The sequence below is a fragment of the Anneissia japonica genome, unplaced genomic scaffold (genome assembly GCF_011630105.1).
Source record: "Anneissia japonica isolate Jap-2015-1 unplaced genomic scaffold, ASM1163010v1 scaffold287834_len5846547_cov211, whole genome shotgun sequence".
Lineage (NCBI taxonomy): Eukaryota > Metazoa > Echinodermata > Crinoidea > Comatulida > Comatulidae > Anneissia > Anneissia japonica.
This window is the reverse complement of record NW_022704992.1, coordinates 1,303,443-1,320,931: the sequence shown is the minus strand read 5'-3', so window position 1 is coordinate 1,320,931 and position 17,489 is coordinate 1,303,443. Positions and strand designations below refer to the sequence as shown.

Here is a 17,489-nt window from a genome sequence, read left to right as displayed (position 1 = left end):
TACGGTATGTACACTGTCTCTTAGACACATCTAGATGTGTATAAGAGACAGCACATTTACCTCAGCCACACCATGGGAGGTTTAAGACTGTTAAGATACGTTTTCAAAGCAATGTTCTCAACAGAATAACATGCCCCCGAGTCTGCACCCCAGATCCGTCGCTGGCACCACCAATGGTTAGACATCGCATCATCAGTTCCACCCCACTTAATCCTTTATCCCCAGAAACCCCCTCCCCATGTGAATACTCTACACCACTAGATACAGTGAGTTACACTCAGAAAAAAAGCCATACTCTTGTTAATAATCCAGAATAAGTGGTCGTGTTTCTATTAACAAAAACTTTTTTCTGTTATAAAATCCAACCGGAAAATTATTTCTTTTTGAGCATGTGCATGCGGCCCGGATCAAATTTTTTGGCGGGCGGAAGTTGGCCCGTGATCCTGGAGTTGAATGCCAGTGTCCTAGGAGTTTTCTTTATGTTTACCTTTTATCAAATGTAGTAATGTGTTTTATAAATGAATAAAGGTTATTTTAAATGATTGACACTTTTTACAGCTAGATACACACCTTGTCCAACTTCACCTCTGGGTCATCGTAGAGCACCGTCCGTGGAATGGGCACCTACGCCGCCTACACGCTACGATCTTTACAACAGTTCCGATTTACCAACGAACCCGGATTCAAGTCTTCATTTCAAGGATTCTATATACCTCGACGTTGCGTCCATCAGTAGCTCGTCCGGAGCCTCCAGCTCATTCCTTTCGTAACTACAATTGTATCAAGGCCTAAACAATAAGAACTTTAATACTAGTTTATTTTCTTTGCTTAAAGTTGCTTTCTAATGATTTGACGTCACAGTCATGCTTACGCGTGCGTAAAATATGTAAATACAGTTACGTACTACGTCACAGCCAACACAAGGTAGCCTAATTTCAACAGGCACAATATCGGGATGGTAATTGATGCCAACTCATGAAAGAACTTACTTTAAGAGTAAATATTCCTGTCTCTTATACACATCTAGATGTGTAGCTTATCACAGTTTTTGTACAGGTCGGTTATTATTATATTAATATGTATGCTAAAAAGCTAAATTAATGGAAAATGGCAGCCATTTTAAATTGTAATAGCTCAAAAATGTGTACAATATTTAGTTGACTGTTGCTGTCATTGTTATGAGTGGATTTCCAATTGAATACTGCATTTTAATGACATAAATTTACAATATTAGTGACAATTTTAGGAAAAAATCGCGGCCATTTTGAAACAGCTGGCAACCCCTCTTACGTATGAAAAAAAAAATGTTGCACATACTTTTTTGATTTATCTATGTCTATTCTACATCATATCCAATTTTTAAAAAATATAGAAAAAAAAAATGCAACCAACCAAAGTTTGCTGGACTACATGTGCACGTTAAAGAACGCAGAACACTCTTCAGAAAAGAGTAGGGGATTGTCTCCCGGTGTACTGCCCAATCACCACCAGAAGGACCCCACTGGAAATAAGTCTTCTTCTAGACTTTTGTGGACTGTCCTTGGTGTTTACACCGAATAAATCCAATCCCAATCCAAACTTGAATTTGCTGAACTAAATACTGTGAAAAATCCTTGACGAGTATTCAATTAATTGAAATAAGCAGAATATCGATGAAATATAATGAATTACTGAATCATATACACAGAACATTATTGATAACATATTGATTAATACCAATTAATTAATTGCCATCTTAGATTGATATAGCTTGTTGGGTTTTATTTTCAATTACAGTAATGTTTATTTAAATTAATATTTGTTTGAAGACAGGCAAAAAAAAAAAAAATTAGCTTTGCTTAATTTATATTTTTGTTCGTAGACAACAAATTATGTTTTAGAATGAATCGCAGATATTTCCATAATATGCCACTGCCTGTCTCAAGCCCAATAAAAATATTTATTACTTTATCACTCTATCTAGGCTGGAAAAATGATGAGGAAGGAAGTGAGGCTTTTTATTTTTTTAAATTTTGCTAAAGCCAAATAACCCTTAAGTTGTTTGCTGGTGCATTGATATTCAAAGTTAAATACACCCCCACCCAACCCCAGGAAGAAACCAGACTATGTCCCTGCACAGTGCAGCAGTCTGTATGGAATTTGATTTATGAATAACAAAATAAAAGTACTTAATTCTGTATCAGTAGCTTAAGTTAACAATTTGTATTTTTCAATAAACTTTTTTAGTAATTATTAAACTAAAGCAACTAAATAAAAAAGTGCTCGACAATAATGTTTTTTTTTAACTCCGTTTTTATCTCATTCCCACGGATGTGTGATAAGATCCTTCTTCTGTTACTGATTTATTTCTTTTTGGTGATTGTGCTTTTTTCTCTGCTTTGTCTGCTTTTTATTTTAATTAACCCCGTTTGTTTTCCGTTCTAGTACTAGTTGGAGAGTCTTTACATAGTGAATGTGTTTGCTTTTTGACAATCCGCCAGAATAGTGCTAGGTTTGTGTTATTTGTTACAATCTGGAAAATAAATAAATGAAATGAAATAATGCACAATGAAAATGAAATTCATGTTCTCCACAAACTAATACTAAATCTAAATTTACTTTGTGTAAGTTCATGGTATGAGCGACGATATTATTGTGTCTTCTTAATCACATAAAAAATGACACCTGGGCTATTAAGACAGCAACCCTGGATTGGTTCAATAACACTTGTTTCAACTGACTGCACTCTCAAAACACTTCCATATTGTTTGCAGCAAGTCTGGTCTGATAATTCTTGCTATCCTACTGTCTTCCCCACAAAGGATCTGCATATTACACAGTTTGATAGTACAGCAATATTAAATTGTTTACTTTAAATTCTTTTTCGTGTCACAGCATTCCTGTCTCAGCTACGTTCAATCAAGTGATTTCTTTCAATAGCTTGTCTAGAGGTCCTGTGTATTGTATTTTCAATGGCTATTTCTTACTCCATGGAATTATTTCTAGCATATAAAAAAATTCAGTCAAAATCAATATACAAAAAAGAGCATTAGTACCCAACTAAGTACTGTGACATCTACTGTAAAATAAAACGGCTTGCCAGTGAAGACAAGTATTTGAGCTAAAAACATTCGAAAACCATTAAAAACTTATCCAAAAAAAATGATACCATACACAATTTCTATTTGCCACAATTTCAATTCTACTAGTACTACAACTCTATTTACTCATGGGGTGGCACCAGCGGGGAGCCGGGGACCAGAGAGAGCTGGCTGCTGTTCCCCGTCGGGGAGAAAAACCACAATTCGTCGGAGAGAAACAAAAAATGTAAATGTATTTTCAACATATTAGTATTAGTGAAACAAAATCGATCAATTGTCATATTTTTCTGGAGCTTCGCCACCCCCTCCCCCACCCACCCCCATTCGAGAGATTTTGAGCGACGCCCGACCATGCCCACTTTTTTTCGGGGAAATCGGCCCCAACTGCCGGGGCCTCCGACCCCCGTCGGGAAAATCCTGGCATCCCCACTGTATTTAATATAACATTTTACTTACCATTTTTACTATCAAAGAGCGGATACAAAAACAGCTGCACAATACGAGTATCAAGGCGATAGATGATTCTGGTAACTTTCAACTGAAATAATGGTTTAAGTTTTATCATGTGTGGATTTCACGCACGATTAAATTCGTAACGGTACTGGGTTTGGTCATTGGTCTACTAGAAAAAAGCCTTTTGATGGAGAAAATGTACCCTTTTACTGTAGTTGCTTTTAGCAAGGTTTGCCTAGGTCGAAACTTGTTAATGAATAGATAAGGAATATTACTATGTCCATTTTTATTGATCAATCTACGTAACTTTACTTTCAGAGTTTATACTTAATTAATTAAAATGGTTTAGATATTTTTTTGAAAAATATGTTATATGAAATAATGTAACCGTTAAAGTTTATAATATTTGATATAATAATTTGATAAATAAAACTAAAAGATTGAAATAATGTTAAAAACAGACACAATGTATACACAGGCCTAGTTCTAGTCCAGTTAAAATATGTAAATATGTAGAAACGTATTAAAAAATAAATGTTATTGCCATTCTATAGATAATCAAAACATGGGCAAGATGTTCGACAATATTAGGCCCCTATATGATTTGAAAGTGAGAACTTGCTGCTGATTGGTGGAAACTAAACAATAGCTAAGACTAGGTAAATTCAAAAGCCAGTGTTCATATTTTGTGCGAAGGTGGGGCATGGCTAGAAAAGCTAAGACAGTGTCATTATTTCTAGCATGGTTGAAAGTATTTCCCTGACTCGAAACGTCGAGACATTCTCTACGTGGTGTACCGCAAGCATTTCACTTCTTCGCCATGCAAACCTTCAAACAATAAACAATATTTCGACAATATTGCTAAGAAAAAAGATTAAAGTTCTCCAAAGTATCAGCTAATAAAAAGTATCACACAGGTGCCAACGGTTAGTGCTAACGGTTAGCTCCCGATCAGGATACTAGGGCTCTCTTGAGAACCAGGCAACTAAAAACGCTATAACATTTACATTGGAAAATGTCTGACTGGAATTATCATAGTTACTATGAAGAATTGATTTAACACAGGTGTCCATTTTTATATTGCTATTAAAAAACAATTTAATGTATTGTAATACAACAATATTTTTCTTATTTTTTGGTTGTGATGAGATTTTATTTTTTTAAATTGTCCCCTAAACAGGAGTTAAACAAACCATTTAGCACACAAAAATGTGTCCCATCCTTTTACTGGGGGTTGACCAAAGTGGTAAAAGGTATATTTCCCCTTGTTTCACGCAAAAGTTTACCCTTAATAAGGGATGTCCCAAAGGAGGGTGTTCTACTGTACTATTAATAAGCAAGATGTTTCAATAGTTGTAATAATAATAATAATAATAATACGTCGATTTATAAGGTGCAAATAAACAAGGTCAAAAAAGTGTCATTTCCAAGTAAAGAAAGGGTAGTAGGGTGAATGTAAAGAAAAAGCAGACAAAATGATGCAGATTTAAAGAACAGAGAAAAAAACAATAACAGACTATCCTAAAATTAACCAAAAAAAAAAAAAACGAAAAACTACAAAAACTGACTAGTGCAGGGAACCAAAATCATCACACTGTTTTCTTGCAATTTGAGACCACTTATCAAAAACAGTGGTCTAATGGTTGGCATCCACTAATACATAGTAACAAATCACAATAAATCAAATTAATTAAAAAAGAACTCAATGTACTTTACAGTTGTTTTCACCTTTATTACCTATAAATCAATAAATAACTCAAAACTGTACAGTGTTAGTATACAATATACCTAATCAGTACATAAAATATTCAACCAAAGTTCAAATCCTGAAGAGGGTGCTATAGAATCTCCTCAGATATAATTAAGGAATTGCACACAGTAATTGTGAGGGTGGGCACCCTTGTAAAAATTCCAAGATTAACTTATCCTGTTAAAAACAAAGAAAATTGCACAAGATCTAATCTGTGTACAATTAAAAAGTTTTGATTTACTTTAATTTGTAATTGTTTAGTTTCATGTCACAATTTCATATCACTTTATTAATATTACTTTATTGTTATATGCTTTGCTTTTCAATTGATTTTACTTACATTATTGTTTAATTTAATCACTGTCTGTATAATTTATATCTATGTTAAAATAATCCTAAGACCGGACTAACAGGCCTGAGAGCCAGAGTGTTTTTCACACTATAGTTAATCCTAGCCAACTTATATATTATATATTGTCTTAGTTAAATTTCCTTTCATTGTATTGTATGTTATTTCATTGGCTGAATAAAGAATGAATGAATGAGTGTACAGTTGTCTTAACAATCTGGTAGATATATATTCATAAGTTACTGAATAATAAGGCTGAATAAAGAATGAATGAATGAATGAATGTACAGTTGTCTTAACAATCTGGTAGATATATATTCATAAGTTACTGATAGACAATGTGTATTTTGAAAAAGTAACTGTACATGGTGATAATGGTTTTGGTGTTGTGAGAATGGGTATGCTTTTTTTCTTATGTATACTAAGTCTGATCAGGAAGTCAGACAAATAAAATTCCGATTTTGGAAATGTAAACATTTAATTTTGTGTTTGTCTCATTTATTGTCAGCTGGCTGGTAAAAATGTAAACGTCCTGATCTCTTACCATTTGATTGGTTTTGATATACTGATAGACAATGCATGCGAGACTGCTGCTTAACTGAAGAGATTCCTTAATCATGTAATGATATAGTCCCAGTAAACTTTTTGAATATTAACAAAATTAATTATGATACTTTTTGTACAGTTATGAAATTACTAGGCCCTATCCATTTCCCTTGCACAATACACAAATATCTTTCTCAATTAATATAACTGATTAATACAGTATAATATATATTTCAAAGCTGACTTAGTTATAACCTTCTACCATGAGTGGATTTCCTGCACGAATAAATTTGTAACGGTACTGGGTTTGGTCTAACATGAGTTTGTGCTTCGAACAGGTCATTCTATTTATAGAAAAAGCCTTTTGATGGAGAAAGTGTACCTTTTTAGCAAGGTTTGCCTAGGTTGAAACTAACTCTGGCTGTATAAAATGGATTAGAAGATTGGAAAAGTTATTCTTGTTAATGAATTGATAAGGACTACTACTATGTCCACTTTCATTGATCTAATCTAACAATTTCCCCCTTGATTTTCCACGAAGAATTCCCCACTCCTCCAACGATCAATAAAAGTGAGTAGGAAAATAACTATATTATAACTATATTATAAACAACTTGATTGTTGTGAACTTGTGGATTAGTGCAAAATATATTACATTGTTAAAGAGTACTTCACATTTCTTAAGCAACCTAACCAGTCACTACTTTGTTGACATCAATATTGTCCTGATGGCTCAGAATAATTGAAAACAAGGCAGTTGTTGTCTTTGGTTTAACCTCTTATTGGACCTTATTGATTGCGTCAATGAGTGTGATCAGCTCTCCTGAAATAAAAACACAATATGTAAGCAAATTACGATTCATTATCATTATTTTATACTTGTTACTGTAATTAAAGATGACACTGTACATTGGTCTGTTTGTAAAGCACTCAAAAACTAGTTAGGAGAATTGAAAAATCACTACCCAGGAAGTACTTATTATCTTTCTGAGATTTCTAACACAATGCTATTGGGTGTAAACAGTGGTGGCTCCAGAAATTTGCTGACATGGGGTCCAAAAGGTGGTCCAAACCAAGGGGGGCTGACTAGAGCCTAGGCCAGGGTCCTGGAAAAAAAAATCCTTGAAAGGGTTGATGGGAAGAGTACTGTATATATATGGCTTAGTATGGCCCATATTGTGCTTTTAGACCATAATATTAGGGATTAGCAATAAAAATAACGTTATTTAGATAGGCAAGTTGTGGAGTCAAGGGACCCAGACATGTCTGACAGGGGGTCTCTCCCGCTGGCGCTACCACTGGGTATAAAATTTTCTTGAAATAAGCTTTCACAATATAGCCATTTGTTTCACAAGATTACTTATTTAAACAATGTTTTAAATACAATATTATTATTAAACAAATACTGATGATTAGGGTAGGCAGTCTAGGCCTCAATAGAAAATCCCATATGTCATGATGTAGTATCTACTCTAAGTTTCCATTGACAAGTCTTATTTCCCAAAAGTATGTATATATATATGGAATGTATAGAATATAGTTATGTTGGAAGGGCATTTGTTTTTATTAGATAGTTATTTTGTAAATAAAAATCAGGCAATTTAGCAATGTGGCTGCCATGGCTGATGTCTGAATGAATTAATATACAAATGAATGTTTATGAGTGTAATGGGAAGAATATTTATATGAGTTGAAAGACTGACTGTTCCATTCAACGAGGTGGAGTAGAGTTTAATGAAACAGTCAATCTTTCAACTCATGAAAATATTCTTTCCATTGCACGAATACAAAACATTCATTATTTGTTTTATTACAAACCAAAATAGATCCTTTTCATTTGATCACCTTCCACGCAAGTGTCCCAGACTGTAAAAGTAATGCCTGTCACATGCTTGGGGAATAGGCTATAGGCCTAGGCTCTTCCTGGCCACGGACCAACACTTCACCCAACCCCCACCCTCAGGCCCAAGCCCATACTGCTTGAATCGGTTCGGCCTAACCTAACCTGGACCTCCACACACAGCCAAGCTAGAAATCCATCCGTACACTTTAAGTGGAACAGTCAATCTTTCAACTCATGAAAATATTCTTTCCATTACATATTGAAAATTTTAAAATTTTGTGGCAAAACGGGGATGCTAGTGCCCCCCGAGTCACCCTACTGAATCTGAAAAAAGTAGGTGATGTGATGCCATTTCATGTATTTAACTTTCATTTCATGTATTTAACTTTCATTTCATGTATTTAACTTTCCAGAAAAAGTCAGTCTTATGATTTTTTAACCAATCAAAATACTGTATTAGGTTATTATAAGGCATTCGTATCCATAGGCAACGTGCAATGGGCAAAAACGTGTGGGAAGAAAATGCATGGTGGAACTAATTTTTCATAATGTGTAATGAAATGGGCAAAGTAAACAATGTCACATGGTACAAAATCCACTAATCAAATGACAGGGATCTATTTAGGTGTGTTATAATGTAAAATAAAGAACAAACCTTTGATGTTTGTTGCTAAATCTTTCAATTTGTCCTTTTTGTCCAACACTTCCACTGTCTGTGTGTAGGGGTTGTAGTGTACTGAGAACGGCCTGGGAATGCTTGCGGCGAAAGTTCTGAAATGTGAGCAACAAACATGTATTCACTAATATTTTCTTAAAATGTCCTCATATGGCCCCACAATCATTTAACAAAGAAGATTAACTTGTTATATTTATATTTTGTTTAGCAAGAAAGAAATGTTCAGTGAAAAAACATACCTTGCTAATAATAATTATGATGTTGAAGATGGTGATAATGATAATAAAAATACTATGACTATGATGCTGACAAGAAAGACAATGATTGCAATGGTGATGATGACTGTGATGAAGATTATGATAAAGGCCTGTCCATACTTCAACAATAACTTCTCTTATTTCTTTTATTTTCTATAGGAACAATTGCTTTTTAGCTTTTTTATCGTTATTGTTGAAGTATAAACAGACCTTAATGGTACCTCAGACGGTCTCTACAAATTCTATTAGCATTGTGAACATTATAATGGATGACGATGGTATAGAAGGGCAATATATTGAATTAGAAAAGTTCCTTCTTATGTGTATCAATCAATATCTATCAATTAGTCAATAATTTATCACTGCTATTATTACTTCTTACTCATTTTCAGTGGATAAAAGCCACAACAGGTTTGGTACTAATACATATATAAAATTATTGTCATCATTATTATCAATACCAAAATTTAACAACATAAAAATCAATAAAAACAGATGGAAATGTTTGACCATTGTTATTATTTATATAACTTCATTTATACATTCATTATCATTTTGTCATCTGTTTTATTACATTTTAAACTGTTTTTTTTTCTGTTACATTGAGAAACTTTGCAATTATATTTCTCAGTTTGCAAGGACACCAATGGAAATAAGTTTTACTTTTTTGGGCTTTTCTTTGTAATTAGGGTCATGTCTTTGTGTAATTTTCCAGTCAGTATTTTGTAAATTGTTTTTTTTTTTTGTATGTATTTTATGACTCGAATACTTGTTACTTGTTACTTATATAGCGCCTTTCTTTTAAAGTAACAAAGCGCTGAGGTTCTTTTTCCCTGGTCATTGGGTCCTCATGCTAAGTGTTGCTGCTGGTAACCAGCGCAGAAACAAGTAACCCCACCAGGTCCCCATTTATACTCCTTGGTGAAGAGAAGCAATGCAGATAAAGTGTCTTACTCAAGGACACAAGCGAAATGCACAGCGAGGGATTGAAACCCCTGCCTCAAGGTTGGGAAACCAAACCGTTCCCGCTGCGCCAAACTGCTTCCACAAATAAATTCAATTAATCAATTAGTCAATATTTATATAATTTTATAATAGTATATCTTACTTCATTTTCTCAATGGCATCTTCAAAGCTGTCTGACTCAAAGTAGACTGGCTGGAACTCTGTGATTGGGTATTTCTGTTCGGCTGTCTTGCTTGGTTCAAAGGGCAACACCTTGGGCTTGTCTGAGAGACAGTACTGTTAATAAGATTGTAGAAAACAATATCCTCAACAATAACTAACCATTATCACTATCATCATTTTCACCATACAAATTTTAATTATCAACATCTTTACCTCTGAAGTTAGACAAAACAAAGTAATTGTTCACTAATTAGCATAATAGCAAAATAACAGTATTCTTTTTTTCATTTTGTTTCTTTATTGATAAACATTAATGCAAATAAAGTGAGTATCTGTGTTGGCTGACTGTCTAATAAATCTCTTTAATTCCACTATGAACATTAGTTTTTTTCTATGCTCACACTAAAATAATCATTATAATGTACTTCCACGGTAGCAGGGAGGATTACAAACAGAACTTAATGTAGGTTCAAATAAATTTCCTCCAAACATTTCCTTGTAAATTTTAAATGTCTATTTTAATCAAAATTGCAGCTATAATAATATGAAAAAAAAAGAGACAGATAAGCTAGTTATCACAATTATCAGTATCCAATTTAGAATCACTTTAGTCCATCAACATTATTTCCATTTATCTTTATTATCAATTTCTAACCTGAAGTTCTCCAAATGATGACAACAATCCAGCTCCGTAAGCCTTCAACTGATTGTTTTGACGACACAGTCCAAATTCAACGGTGAACCAGTAACACTAAAAACAAAGAAAACTACTATCAACAACATCCTAATGCATTGATAGTTAAAAACCTTTCATTAATTTAAAAAGTGCTAAGAATCAGGGATGAAGCCACGATTTTGAAAGGGGGAGGAGCCGTTTTCCGAGGCAATTAGAGTACCAAGTGAATATGGGGGTGTTTCCATTCCTATGGCTGGGTGGGGGGCACAGGTACCTGGGGCAGGGGACTAATCCCCCTGGGAGGTAGAGCACTCTGAATGTTAAAGGACTTTTGAGAGGATAAAGTGAAAATTGCAATAGATGCATCATTGTCTAATATTACTAAGCCTTAACAATAATTATAATAACTCAATAGTGGTGGATACTTTATATAGTAAAATTTATCATCATCGTCACATTACCATATTAAAGTCAAAATGAAATGCCAACAAATTTCTCATGATCTTTTATCAGGGATTTTCAGGCAACCATAAAGATCTACATAATATCCAGGACAACTTATAGGCTCAACTATACTAAGCTTTAACTACTATAATAATTATGATTGACAAATCAAAACGGAAAAAAAGGAAATCAAAACGGAAAAAAAGGAAATCAAACTTTCCTTTTCGCCTTTAGCACAATTTTTAATATTATTATCTAAAATCATAATCTGCATTGTCATCATCATTATTATTATTACTGCTACTTTGGTGGTATATTAGTCAAACAAAAATTAATAAATGCTTTATAAACTGAACCATACAATATAACATTTCTGTATTTTAAAAGACATGACCTGGAATTTATAGATTTAAGACAAAATTATGTTTATTTTTTTTTGTTTAGTAAGTTTGCTAAATGCACACTTCGAGCAGTAGCCGTTATTAACCGAAAATTATTTTTTGTATAATCGTGTACAGTGAAAAATTGATTATTCTAATGAATATTCCACTGGGTTACTATCAGGTTAGCGAGTGACTTTCCTTGATAGAAGTTTATGGTGGGTTTCTATTAGAGCACGGGTCACAAACCTATACTAGAAGGAGTCAATTAGAAATTGTGTAGCATTTAAATCAATACCAAACTATATGTATTATAATGTGCTGATGCATATTTACATATTTTAGAGAAGTATTCATTTTGAGTGAGCTCAGGAAAGAATTTGTAGGCCTATTGAACAAGCTTTAAAATTCTAACACTGTTTACAAAGGGGAGAAAAGCCGCGGCTCCAACGGCTCCGCCCACCCTGAATGCATCCCTGCAAAGAATAATACATATATTATTTTAGGTTGATGATTACTCACGGTTGCAAGTTTCTCAACATATTCATCTGGTGAACCAAGTGAAGCTAGACCAATCTCCTACAAGACAGAATAATGCATTCATTACTTTCATAATTTAATAAAATTCAAGACTGATTTAAAGAATGCTAATGCTCTGTTTAAATAGCAGAGTTGCCGTGACGTTTATTTCTTCAATTTTTTAATGTTGGAATGCAGAATAGGTTTCTTTGAAAGAGTGGTCTTGATATAGAGAGGTCTCGGAATTAAAGGGTTTCTTAAATTGGAGGGTGCACTGTATAAGGTAATAAATGAGTGTTGAGTGTACCTGAGAAAACTGGGCAAACACAGGATCAGCAAAGAGCGGAACATGACCCAATAACTCATGGCATACATCCCTGAAATAAAGAGAGGTAAATTTAATGCACCAAGTTACACTCCCACCCCACATCAAAATAAAGAATGCACAGAACACCTGATTTAAAATTAAACCAAGAATAAACAAATGATATTGTTTACATTAAAACTCATAGTAATAATCATAAGGACGTACGGCTCTGGCGTGTACATAGGAGCTGACCCATGACGGATGTACTGTGTCGAGTGGAAAACACGGAATGCAAGTCCCGCAAGGAAGTCACGTGATGACAGAAGCCCAGCAACTGGTCGCAGGGTGAATCCAGTACAATCTACAATATTAATGAATGAAATCATATAACGTTTTATTATTGCTAAAATCTTAAATAACGTAAAAAGAAAATAAAGTATTTATTATTATCTACTCTATCTAATGCTAAAAGTTTTAAAGTTATTATCAAATTCAATGCAGGTTTTTTTTCTTTGTAAGATTCCTCGTCTGTTACGTTTCAATTTATAGTATTCATTGCATTATTCCACTTGTTGTTTTGGAGTTTTTCCCATGTTAGACATGATAAAAGAATGAAAAAAAACCAAAAAAACTCAAGTTTTACTGGCGCCAAAATTACCGCACGACCTTCATGGTCAAGAGATTATGACGTTCGCCATGTATAAGGAAGGTCCGAGGTTGAAACACCAGTAGAGGCTGAATTTTATCATTTTTTGGCAGACTCTTTTTCTGTTACATTTCATATACCTTAGTTCCCTATATACATTATAATCCCACTATCCATGAACGCGAAAAATTGGCCCAATTTTGGTGGGGAGGGGGGATTATACCAGATGATACCTGAACAAAACAAAATATGATCCTCTTTCGAAGTGGTGGATCCAAAACTATATTCCGGTGAAGAAATCAGACTTTACTCGAGCATCAAAAGGGAAGGGAACACCCTAATTATAGTTAGTAGGCCTATGCGCCTAGTAGGAGGCCATATCTTGGTCTTACTTGGTGCTAGACGAGACTATCCTAAAGTTGTATTTTGATGTCGTAGGTTATTTTTTGCCTAGCAACAACCAATCCAATCAATCACCGATTGCATTTGAAGACCGCCCACTTGTAACTGCATGATGTAACAAGTTATTTTTAGCAGCGAGTCTCTGTGGAACATGCAAGTCTTCACGCTGTGAATTAATGAATCAATCAGCACACTGGGCGGGTCTCTTTATGGACGGAGTGCGGTGTTGTCTACCTTTAGCCGCAGCTGTGGAGCATGTGAGTTTTTGCGATGCAAATTAACACTCTGCTCAACCCAGTGGCCGGGTCTCTTTACGGACGGATCGCGGCATTGTCTATTTTTAGCCGCAGTTAGCGAGCTGTTTATTTTTAGCAACAGTAAACAAGAATGGGCTTTGTATTCAACTTTACGGCGACCAATGACTGGTCTAATCAATTGGAAGAGTTTGAAGTTTGCTGAATTAGGAGCTAATTCCTTTATATTATTGAGCATTTGTTAAATTTACTGACCTAGCCTAGACCTAGCTAGGAAATGCTTGTACGCAAACTTTGGCGTAAAATCAGGGGTGGGATAATACCCGAGGTGGGATTATACCTGAGGAACTGCGGTATATTTATATCCTGTAACTATTAATTACACTCAAATTATAATAAATATTTATGGTGGTTACCCAAAATAATTACTATTACCTTTAAGAAAGTTGGAAACATCTTGTAGCTGCGGGATATTTCCTGCTTTGAAGCCACAGTTCTGGACAAGCAATGGGAAGATGTGGTTGTACTGACTGCAGGCATGTGTGGGGTACAACTCTGTCAACTTGTTAAATATTGTTGTCCATGTTTTGATCTCATCCTCCGTATATGTCACACGGGGGATTGGCTCACCACTGCAAACACAACAAAATTTTGTGAGAGTTTATAAGAATGATGATAATATACAATCAATGGGTCCTAATAAAACAACAAGACATGTCATCCTAAAACCAGCATACTCTCGCTGTATAATTAGCATAAGAATGTGCCAGTATTGTATACTTTAGAACAGGGAAGCCATAATATTTTTACTCATAACTTTGGCAATATTAAATCGATTCCATTAAATGACCCATCATTTTAAAGCTTACAATGTGGCGAATAAGAATATATTAAAGTCAATTTTTGGTCACTGATGCTGGTTTTAGGATAGTAAGCCTTATATAGAATGTATGTCCTTATATAAAATGTATGTCCTTATATAGAATGTACAGTATGTCCAAATAAATTAAAATAAATATTGAAAGAAGGAGAGAAGGGATGTAAGAAAAAAAAAATGAGAATGAAAATGAGAAGTAAAGAAAGAGTATGGCAGGAAAAGTAGAACATGAGGGTAAGAATGAGGATGGGGAGAAAATATAGGATAATAAACATAAATAAAGGATAATAAACATGTGAACGGACGCGCCTCAATCGGCAGCTTTGGGAATTATTGTTTCCCTTTAATTTTACTCCTGTTTGGTTCCTGTGTTTGCTGTTTGTTGTTGTTGTTGCTGTTGTGTGGACTCTTTTTGGTGTTTTTGAGCCATTTTCTGCCTCGGCGTCCGTGTTTTTTTGTGTTTTTTGCCGGTGTTTAAAGCTAGGCCTATTGATTCCATTCGCACGCTTAACAAAGCCTGAGTCTACGTCTACCGCGAGCTCCTCGGAAGATTTCTACGAGCCGCTTATTTGTTGAGATTACGTAATATTAGACCTTTGTTGAGATTACGTAACATTAGAATGCATCGCTACTATTCGAGGCAGATGTTACTCAGCCTTTGCAATTTAAAACATAAGCCATCTAGTGCTTTGTTTCAATCACTGAACCGTCTTGGAATAGCATGCACTAAACCCCGTGGTTGTAGGGGTGGGCGTAACAAGTTGAGGCGTATTACAACCCGTATACAGCAGAGATCTTCTACAAGTACTTTTACAAATACCGACAGAGGTTGCATTTCTGGTAATTTGATCAAGATTGTTTGTAATCATAATGGTAGCCATGGATGTCATGATCAACTGCCAATATTTTTCTTTTGTAACCCGAGGTCGCTTAATAACAAACTTAATGAATTAAGTGTTGTGTTGGAATCCAACAATGTCGACGTCGCTGGAATCACCGAATCTTGGTTCCCTGCTAACTTACCTCCTGAACTTTCGAACATTGACGGGTATTGTACTTTTTCCAGGCCTAGAACCGATAAACGTGGCGGTGGTGTGGCCCTGTATGTTAAGAGCAGCATTAAATGCAAGGTGCTTACCAACATTTTTGTACCAGATGACATTGAAGCTTTATGGGTCAGCGTGAGACCTTCCCATCTACCCAGGTTCGTCACCAGTTTTGTGGTAGGTGTGATTTACTATCCGCCCAATAGCCCTGTTGCTGAAAAACTCATTGATCACTTGAGCTCTACGATTGATAGTGTTTCGTCCAAACACCCCAGTAGTGGTATTTGTATAGTTGGAGATTTCAACCACCTCGACTTGAACTGTGTTCTATCTAGTTCAATTAAACAAGTGGTCAACAAACCTACAAGAGGCAGTTCAATTTTGGACAAAATCCTTACAAACGTTAGTTCAAAATATCTGCGCCCTGTCATTTTGCCTCCTATTGGACTGTCGGATCACAATTGTGTTCTTTTTAAACCCAAAGTAACTGCTACGAAATCTAACTTTATAAGAAAACACATTGTGCGTCCCATGCCGGACAGTAAGTTACGAGCATATGGGCAGTGGCTTGTTGATTATGAGTTGATGGAAGTGTATAACGAGAACAATATGCAAACTATGTGTTCTAACTTTTACCAAACCTTGCATTAATCAATTGACAAGTATTTTCCAAAATGTGTGGTTAAGCGCCATCCCACCGATAAACCGTGGATGTCATTGCAAATTAAAGCACTTATTGCCAAGAGACAAAAAGCATTCGCAAACAATCATGATCACCTTTGGCGTCAACTAAGAAACAAGATTAATCGTCTAATTAGAGAAGCAAAAAATCTATTTTATGTTAATAAGATTCAGCATCTCAAACGATCCTCACCAAGTGAATGGTATAAAAATTTACGTGTTATGACTGGTCAAAGTTCACAGAAAGAATTAGCAGTTCCTAATTGCAACAATCACATGGAGACTGCTAACGCTGTTTGTACTCACCTTAGCAGCATAGGTAAAAATCTTAAACCACTAGACAGACTATCCCTACCGGTGTTTTTGCCTGCGGCTGAACCCTGATACATTCAACCATGGGATGTCGTCAGAATCATCAATAAACTGAATACTAGGAAGGCTGGTGGTCCAGACATGATTTCTGCTCGATTCATTAAAACATTCTCATATGAATTGGCCGAACCTCTATCATGTATTATTAATGCGTCTTACCGTGCGCTTGAGGTGCCCAGTGAATGGAAACGTGCCCATGTAGTTACCATCACTAAGGATCCGAAGCTTTCTGCTACACTTGATAATATACGACCTATTGCACTTACCGACCATTTTGCAAAAATTGCGGAACACTTTGTGGCGAGAGATACATTGAAAGAAATGAATACCATGCTTGACCCGATGCAGTTTGGGAATCAGCGAAAAGTGTCTACATCTCATTGCTTAATTAGTCTTATGGACTCGCTATATCGGCATGCTGAAATTCCTTTTACTGTGTCTTCCATTTTGTTCACTTATCTGATAGTTGTATTGTCAATTTTGGTGTCCCTCAAGGGACCAAAATTGGCCCCGTCGTCTTCTGTACAATGATTAATAATGTCTTCCCCCCCTGAAAATGCTCCTGTTAAACATTTCAAATATGTCGATGATCTTGCATTAATCGAGTATCGTAATATTGTTAACCAATCTGAACTTCAATCATGTGCAACTGCGCTACATAATTGGGCTTCAGGTAGCAATATGAAGCTTAACCCCAAGAAATGTTGTACTATGGACATTAGTTTTAGTAAAAGGAACTTTATTCCTTTATCTATTTCTCTGAATGATCATGTTTTGAAAGCAGTTGACACTGTTAAAGTTCT

General features: G+C 35.1%; 2 protein-coding genes across 3 annotated transcripts in view; both read right to left on the bottom strand.

Moving 5' to 3' along the window:
* The window catches only part of LOC117105082 (phenylalanine-4-hydroxylase-like), a 20,788-nt gene extending 17,099 nt beyond the window's left edge, over positions 1-3,689 (bottom strand). The window contains exon 1 of the mRNA XM_033246109.1: positions 3,537-3,689. Coding sequence (XP_033102000.1) covers positions 3,537-3,539 — 3 coding nt within the window. The 5' untranslated portion in view covers positions 3,540-3,689. The remainder of the gene's footprint in view (positions 1-3,536) is intronic.
* Positions 3,690-5,241: 1,552 nt separating this feature from the next.
* Positions 5,242-17,489, bottom strand: part of LOC117105081 (phenylalanine-4-hydroxylase-like) — a 23,641-nt gene continuing 11,393 nt past the window's right edge. For both annotated transcript variants that reach the window (XM_033246105.1, XM_033246106.1), the window contains 8 exons: positions 14,146-14,342; positions 12,634-12,769; positions 12,409-12,478; positions 12,105-12,161; positions 10,738-10,833; positions 10,063-10,196; positions 8,677-8,792; positions 5,242-7,001 (listed from right to left, as the gene is read on the bottom strand). In XM_033246105.1, coding sequence (XP_033101996.1) covers positions 6,958-7,001; positions 8,677-8,792; positions 10,063-10,196; positions 10,738-10,833; positions 12,105-12,161; positions 12,409-12,478; positions 12,634-12,769; positions 14,146-14,342 — 850 coding nt within the window. In that variant the 3' untranslated portion in view covers positions 5,242-6,957. The remainder of the gene's footprint in view (positions 7,002-8,676; positions 8,793-10,062; positions 10,197-10,737; positions 10,834-12,104; positions 12,162-12,408; positions 12,479-12,633; positions 12,770-14,145; positions 14,343-17,489) is intronic.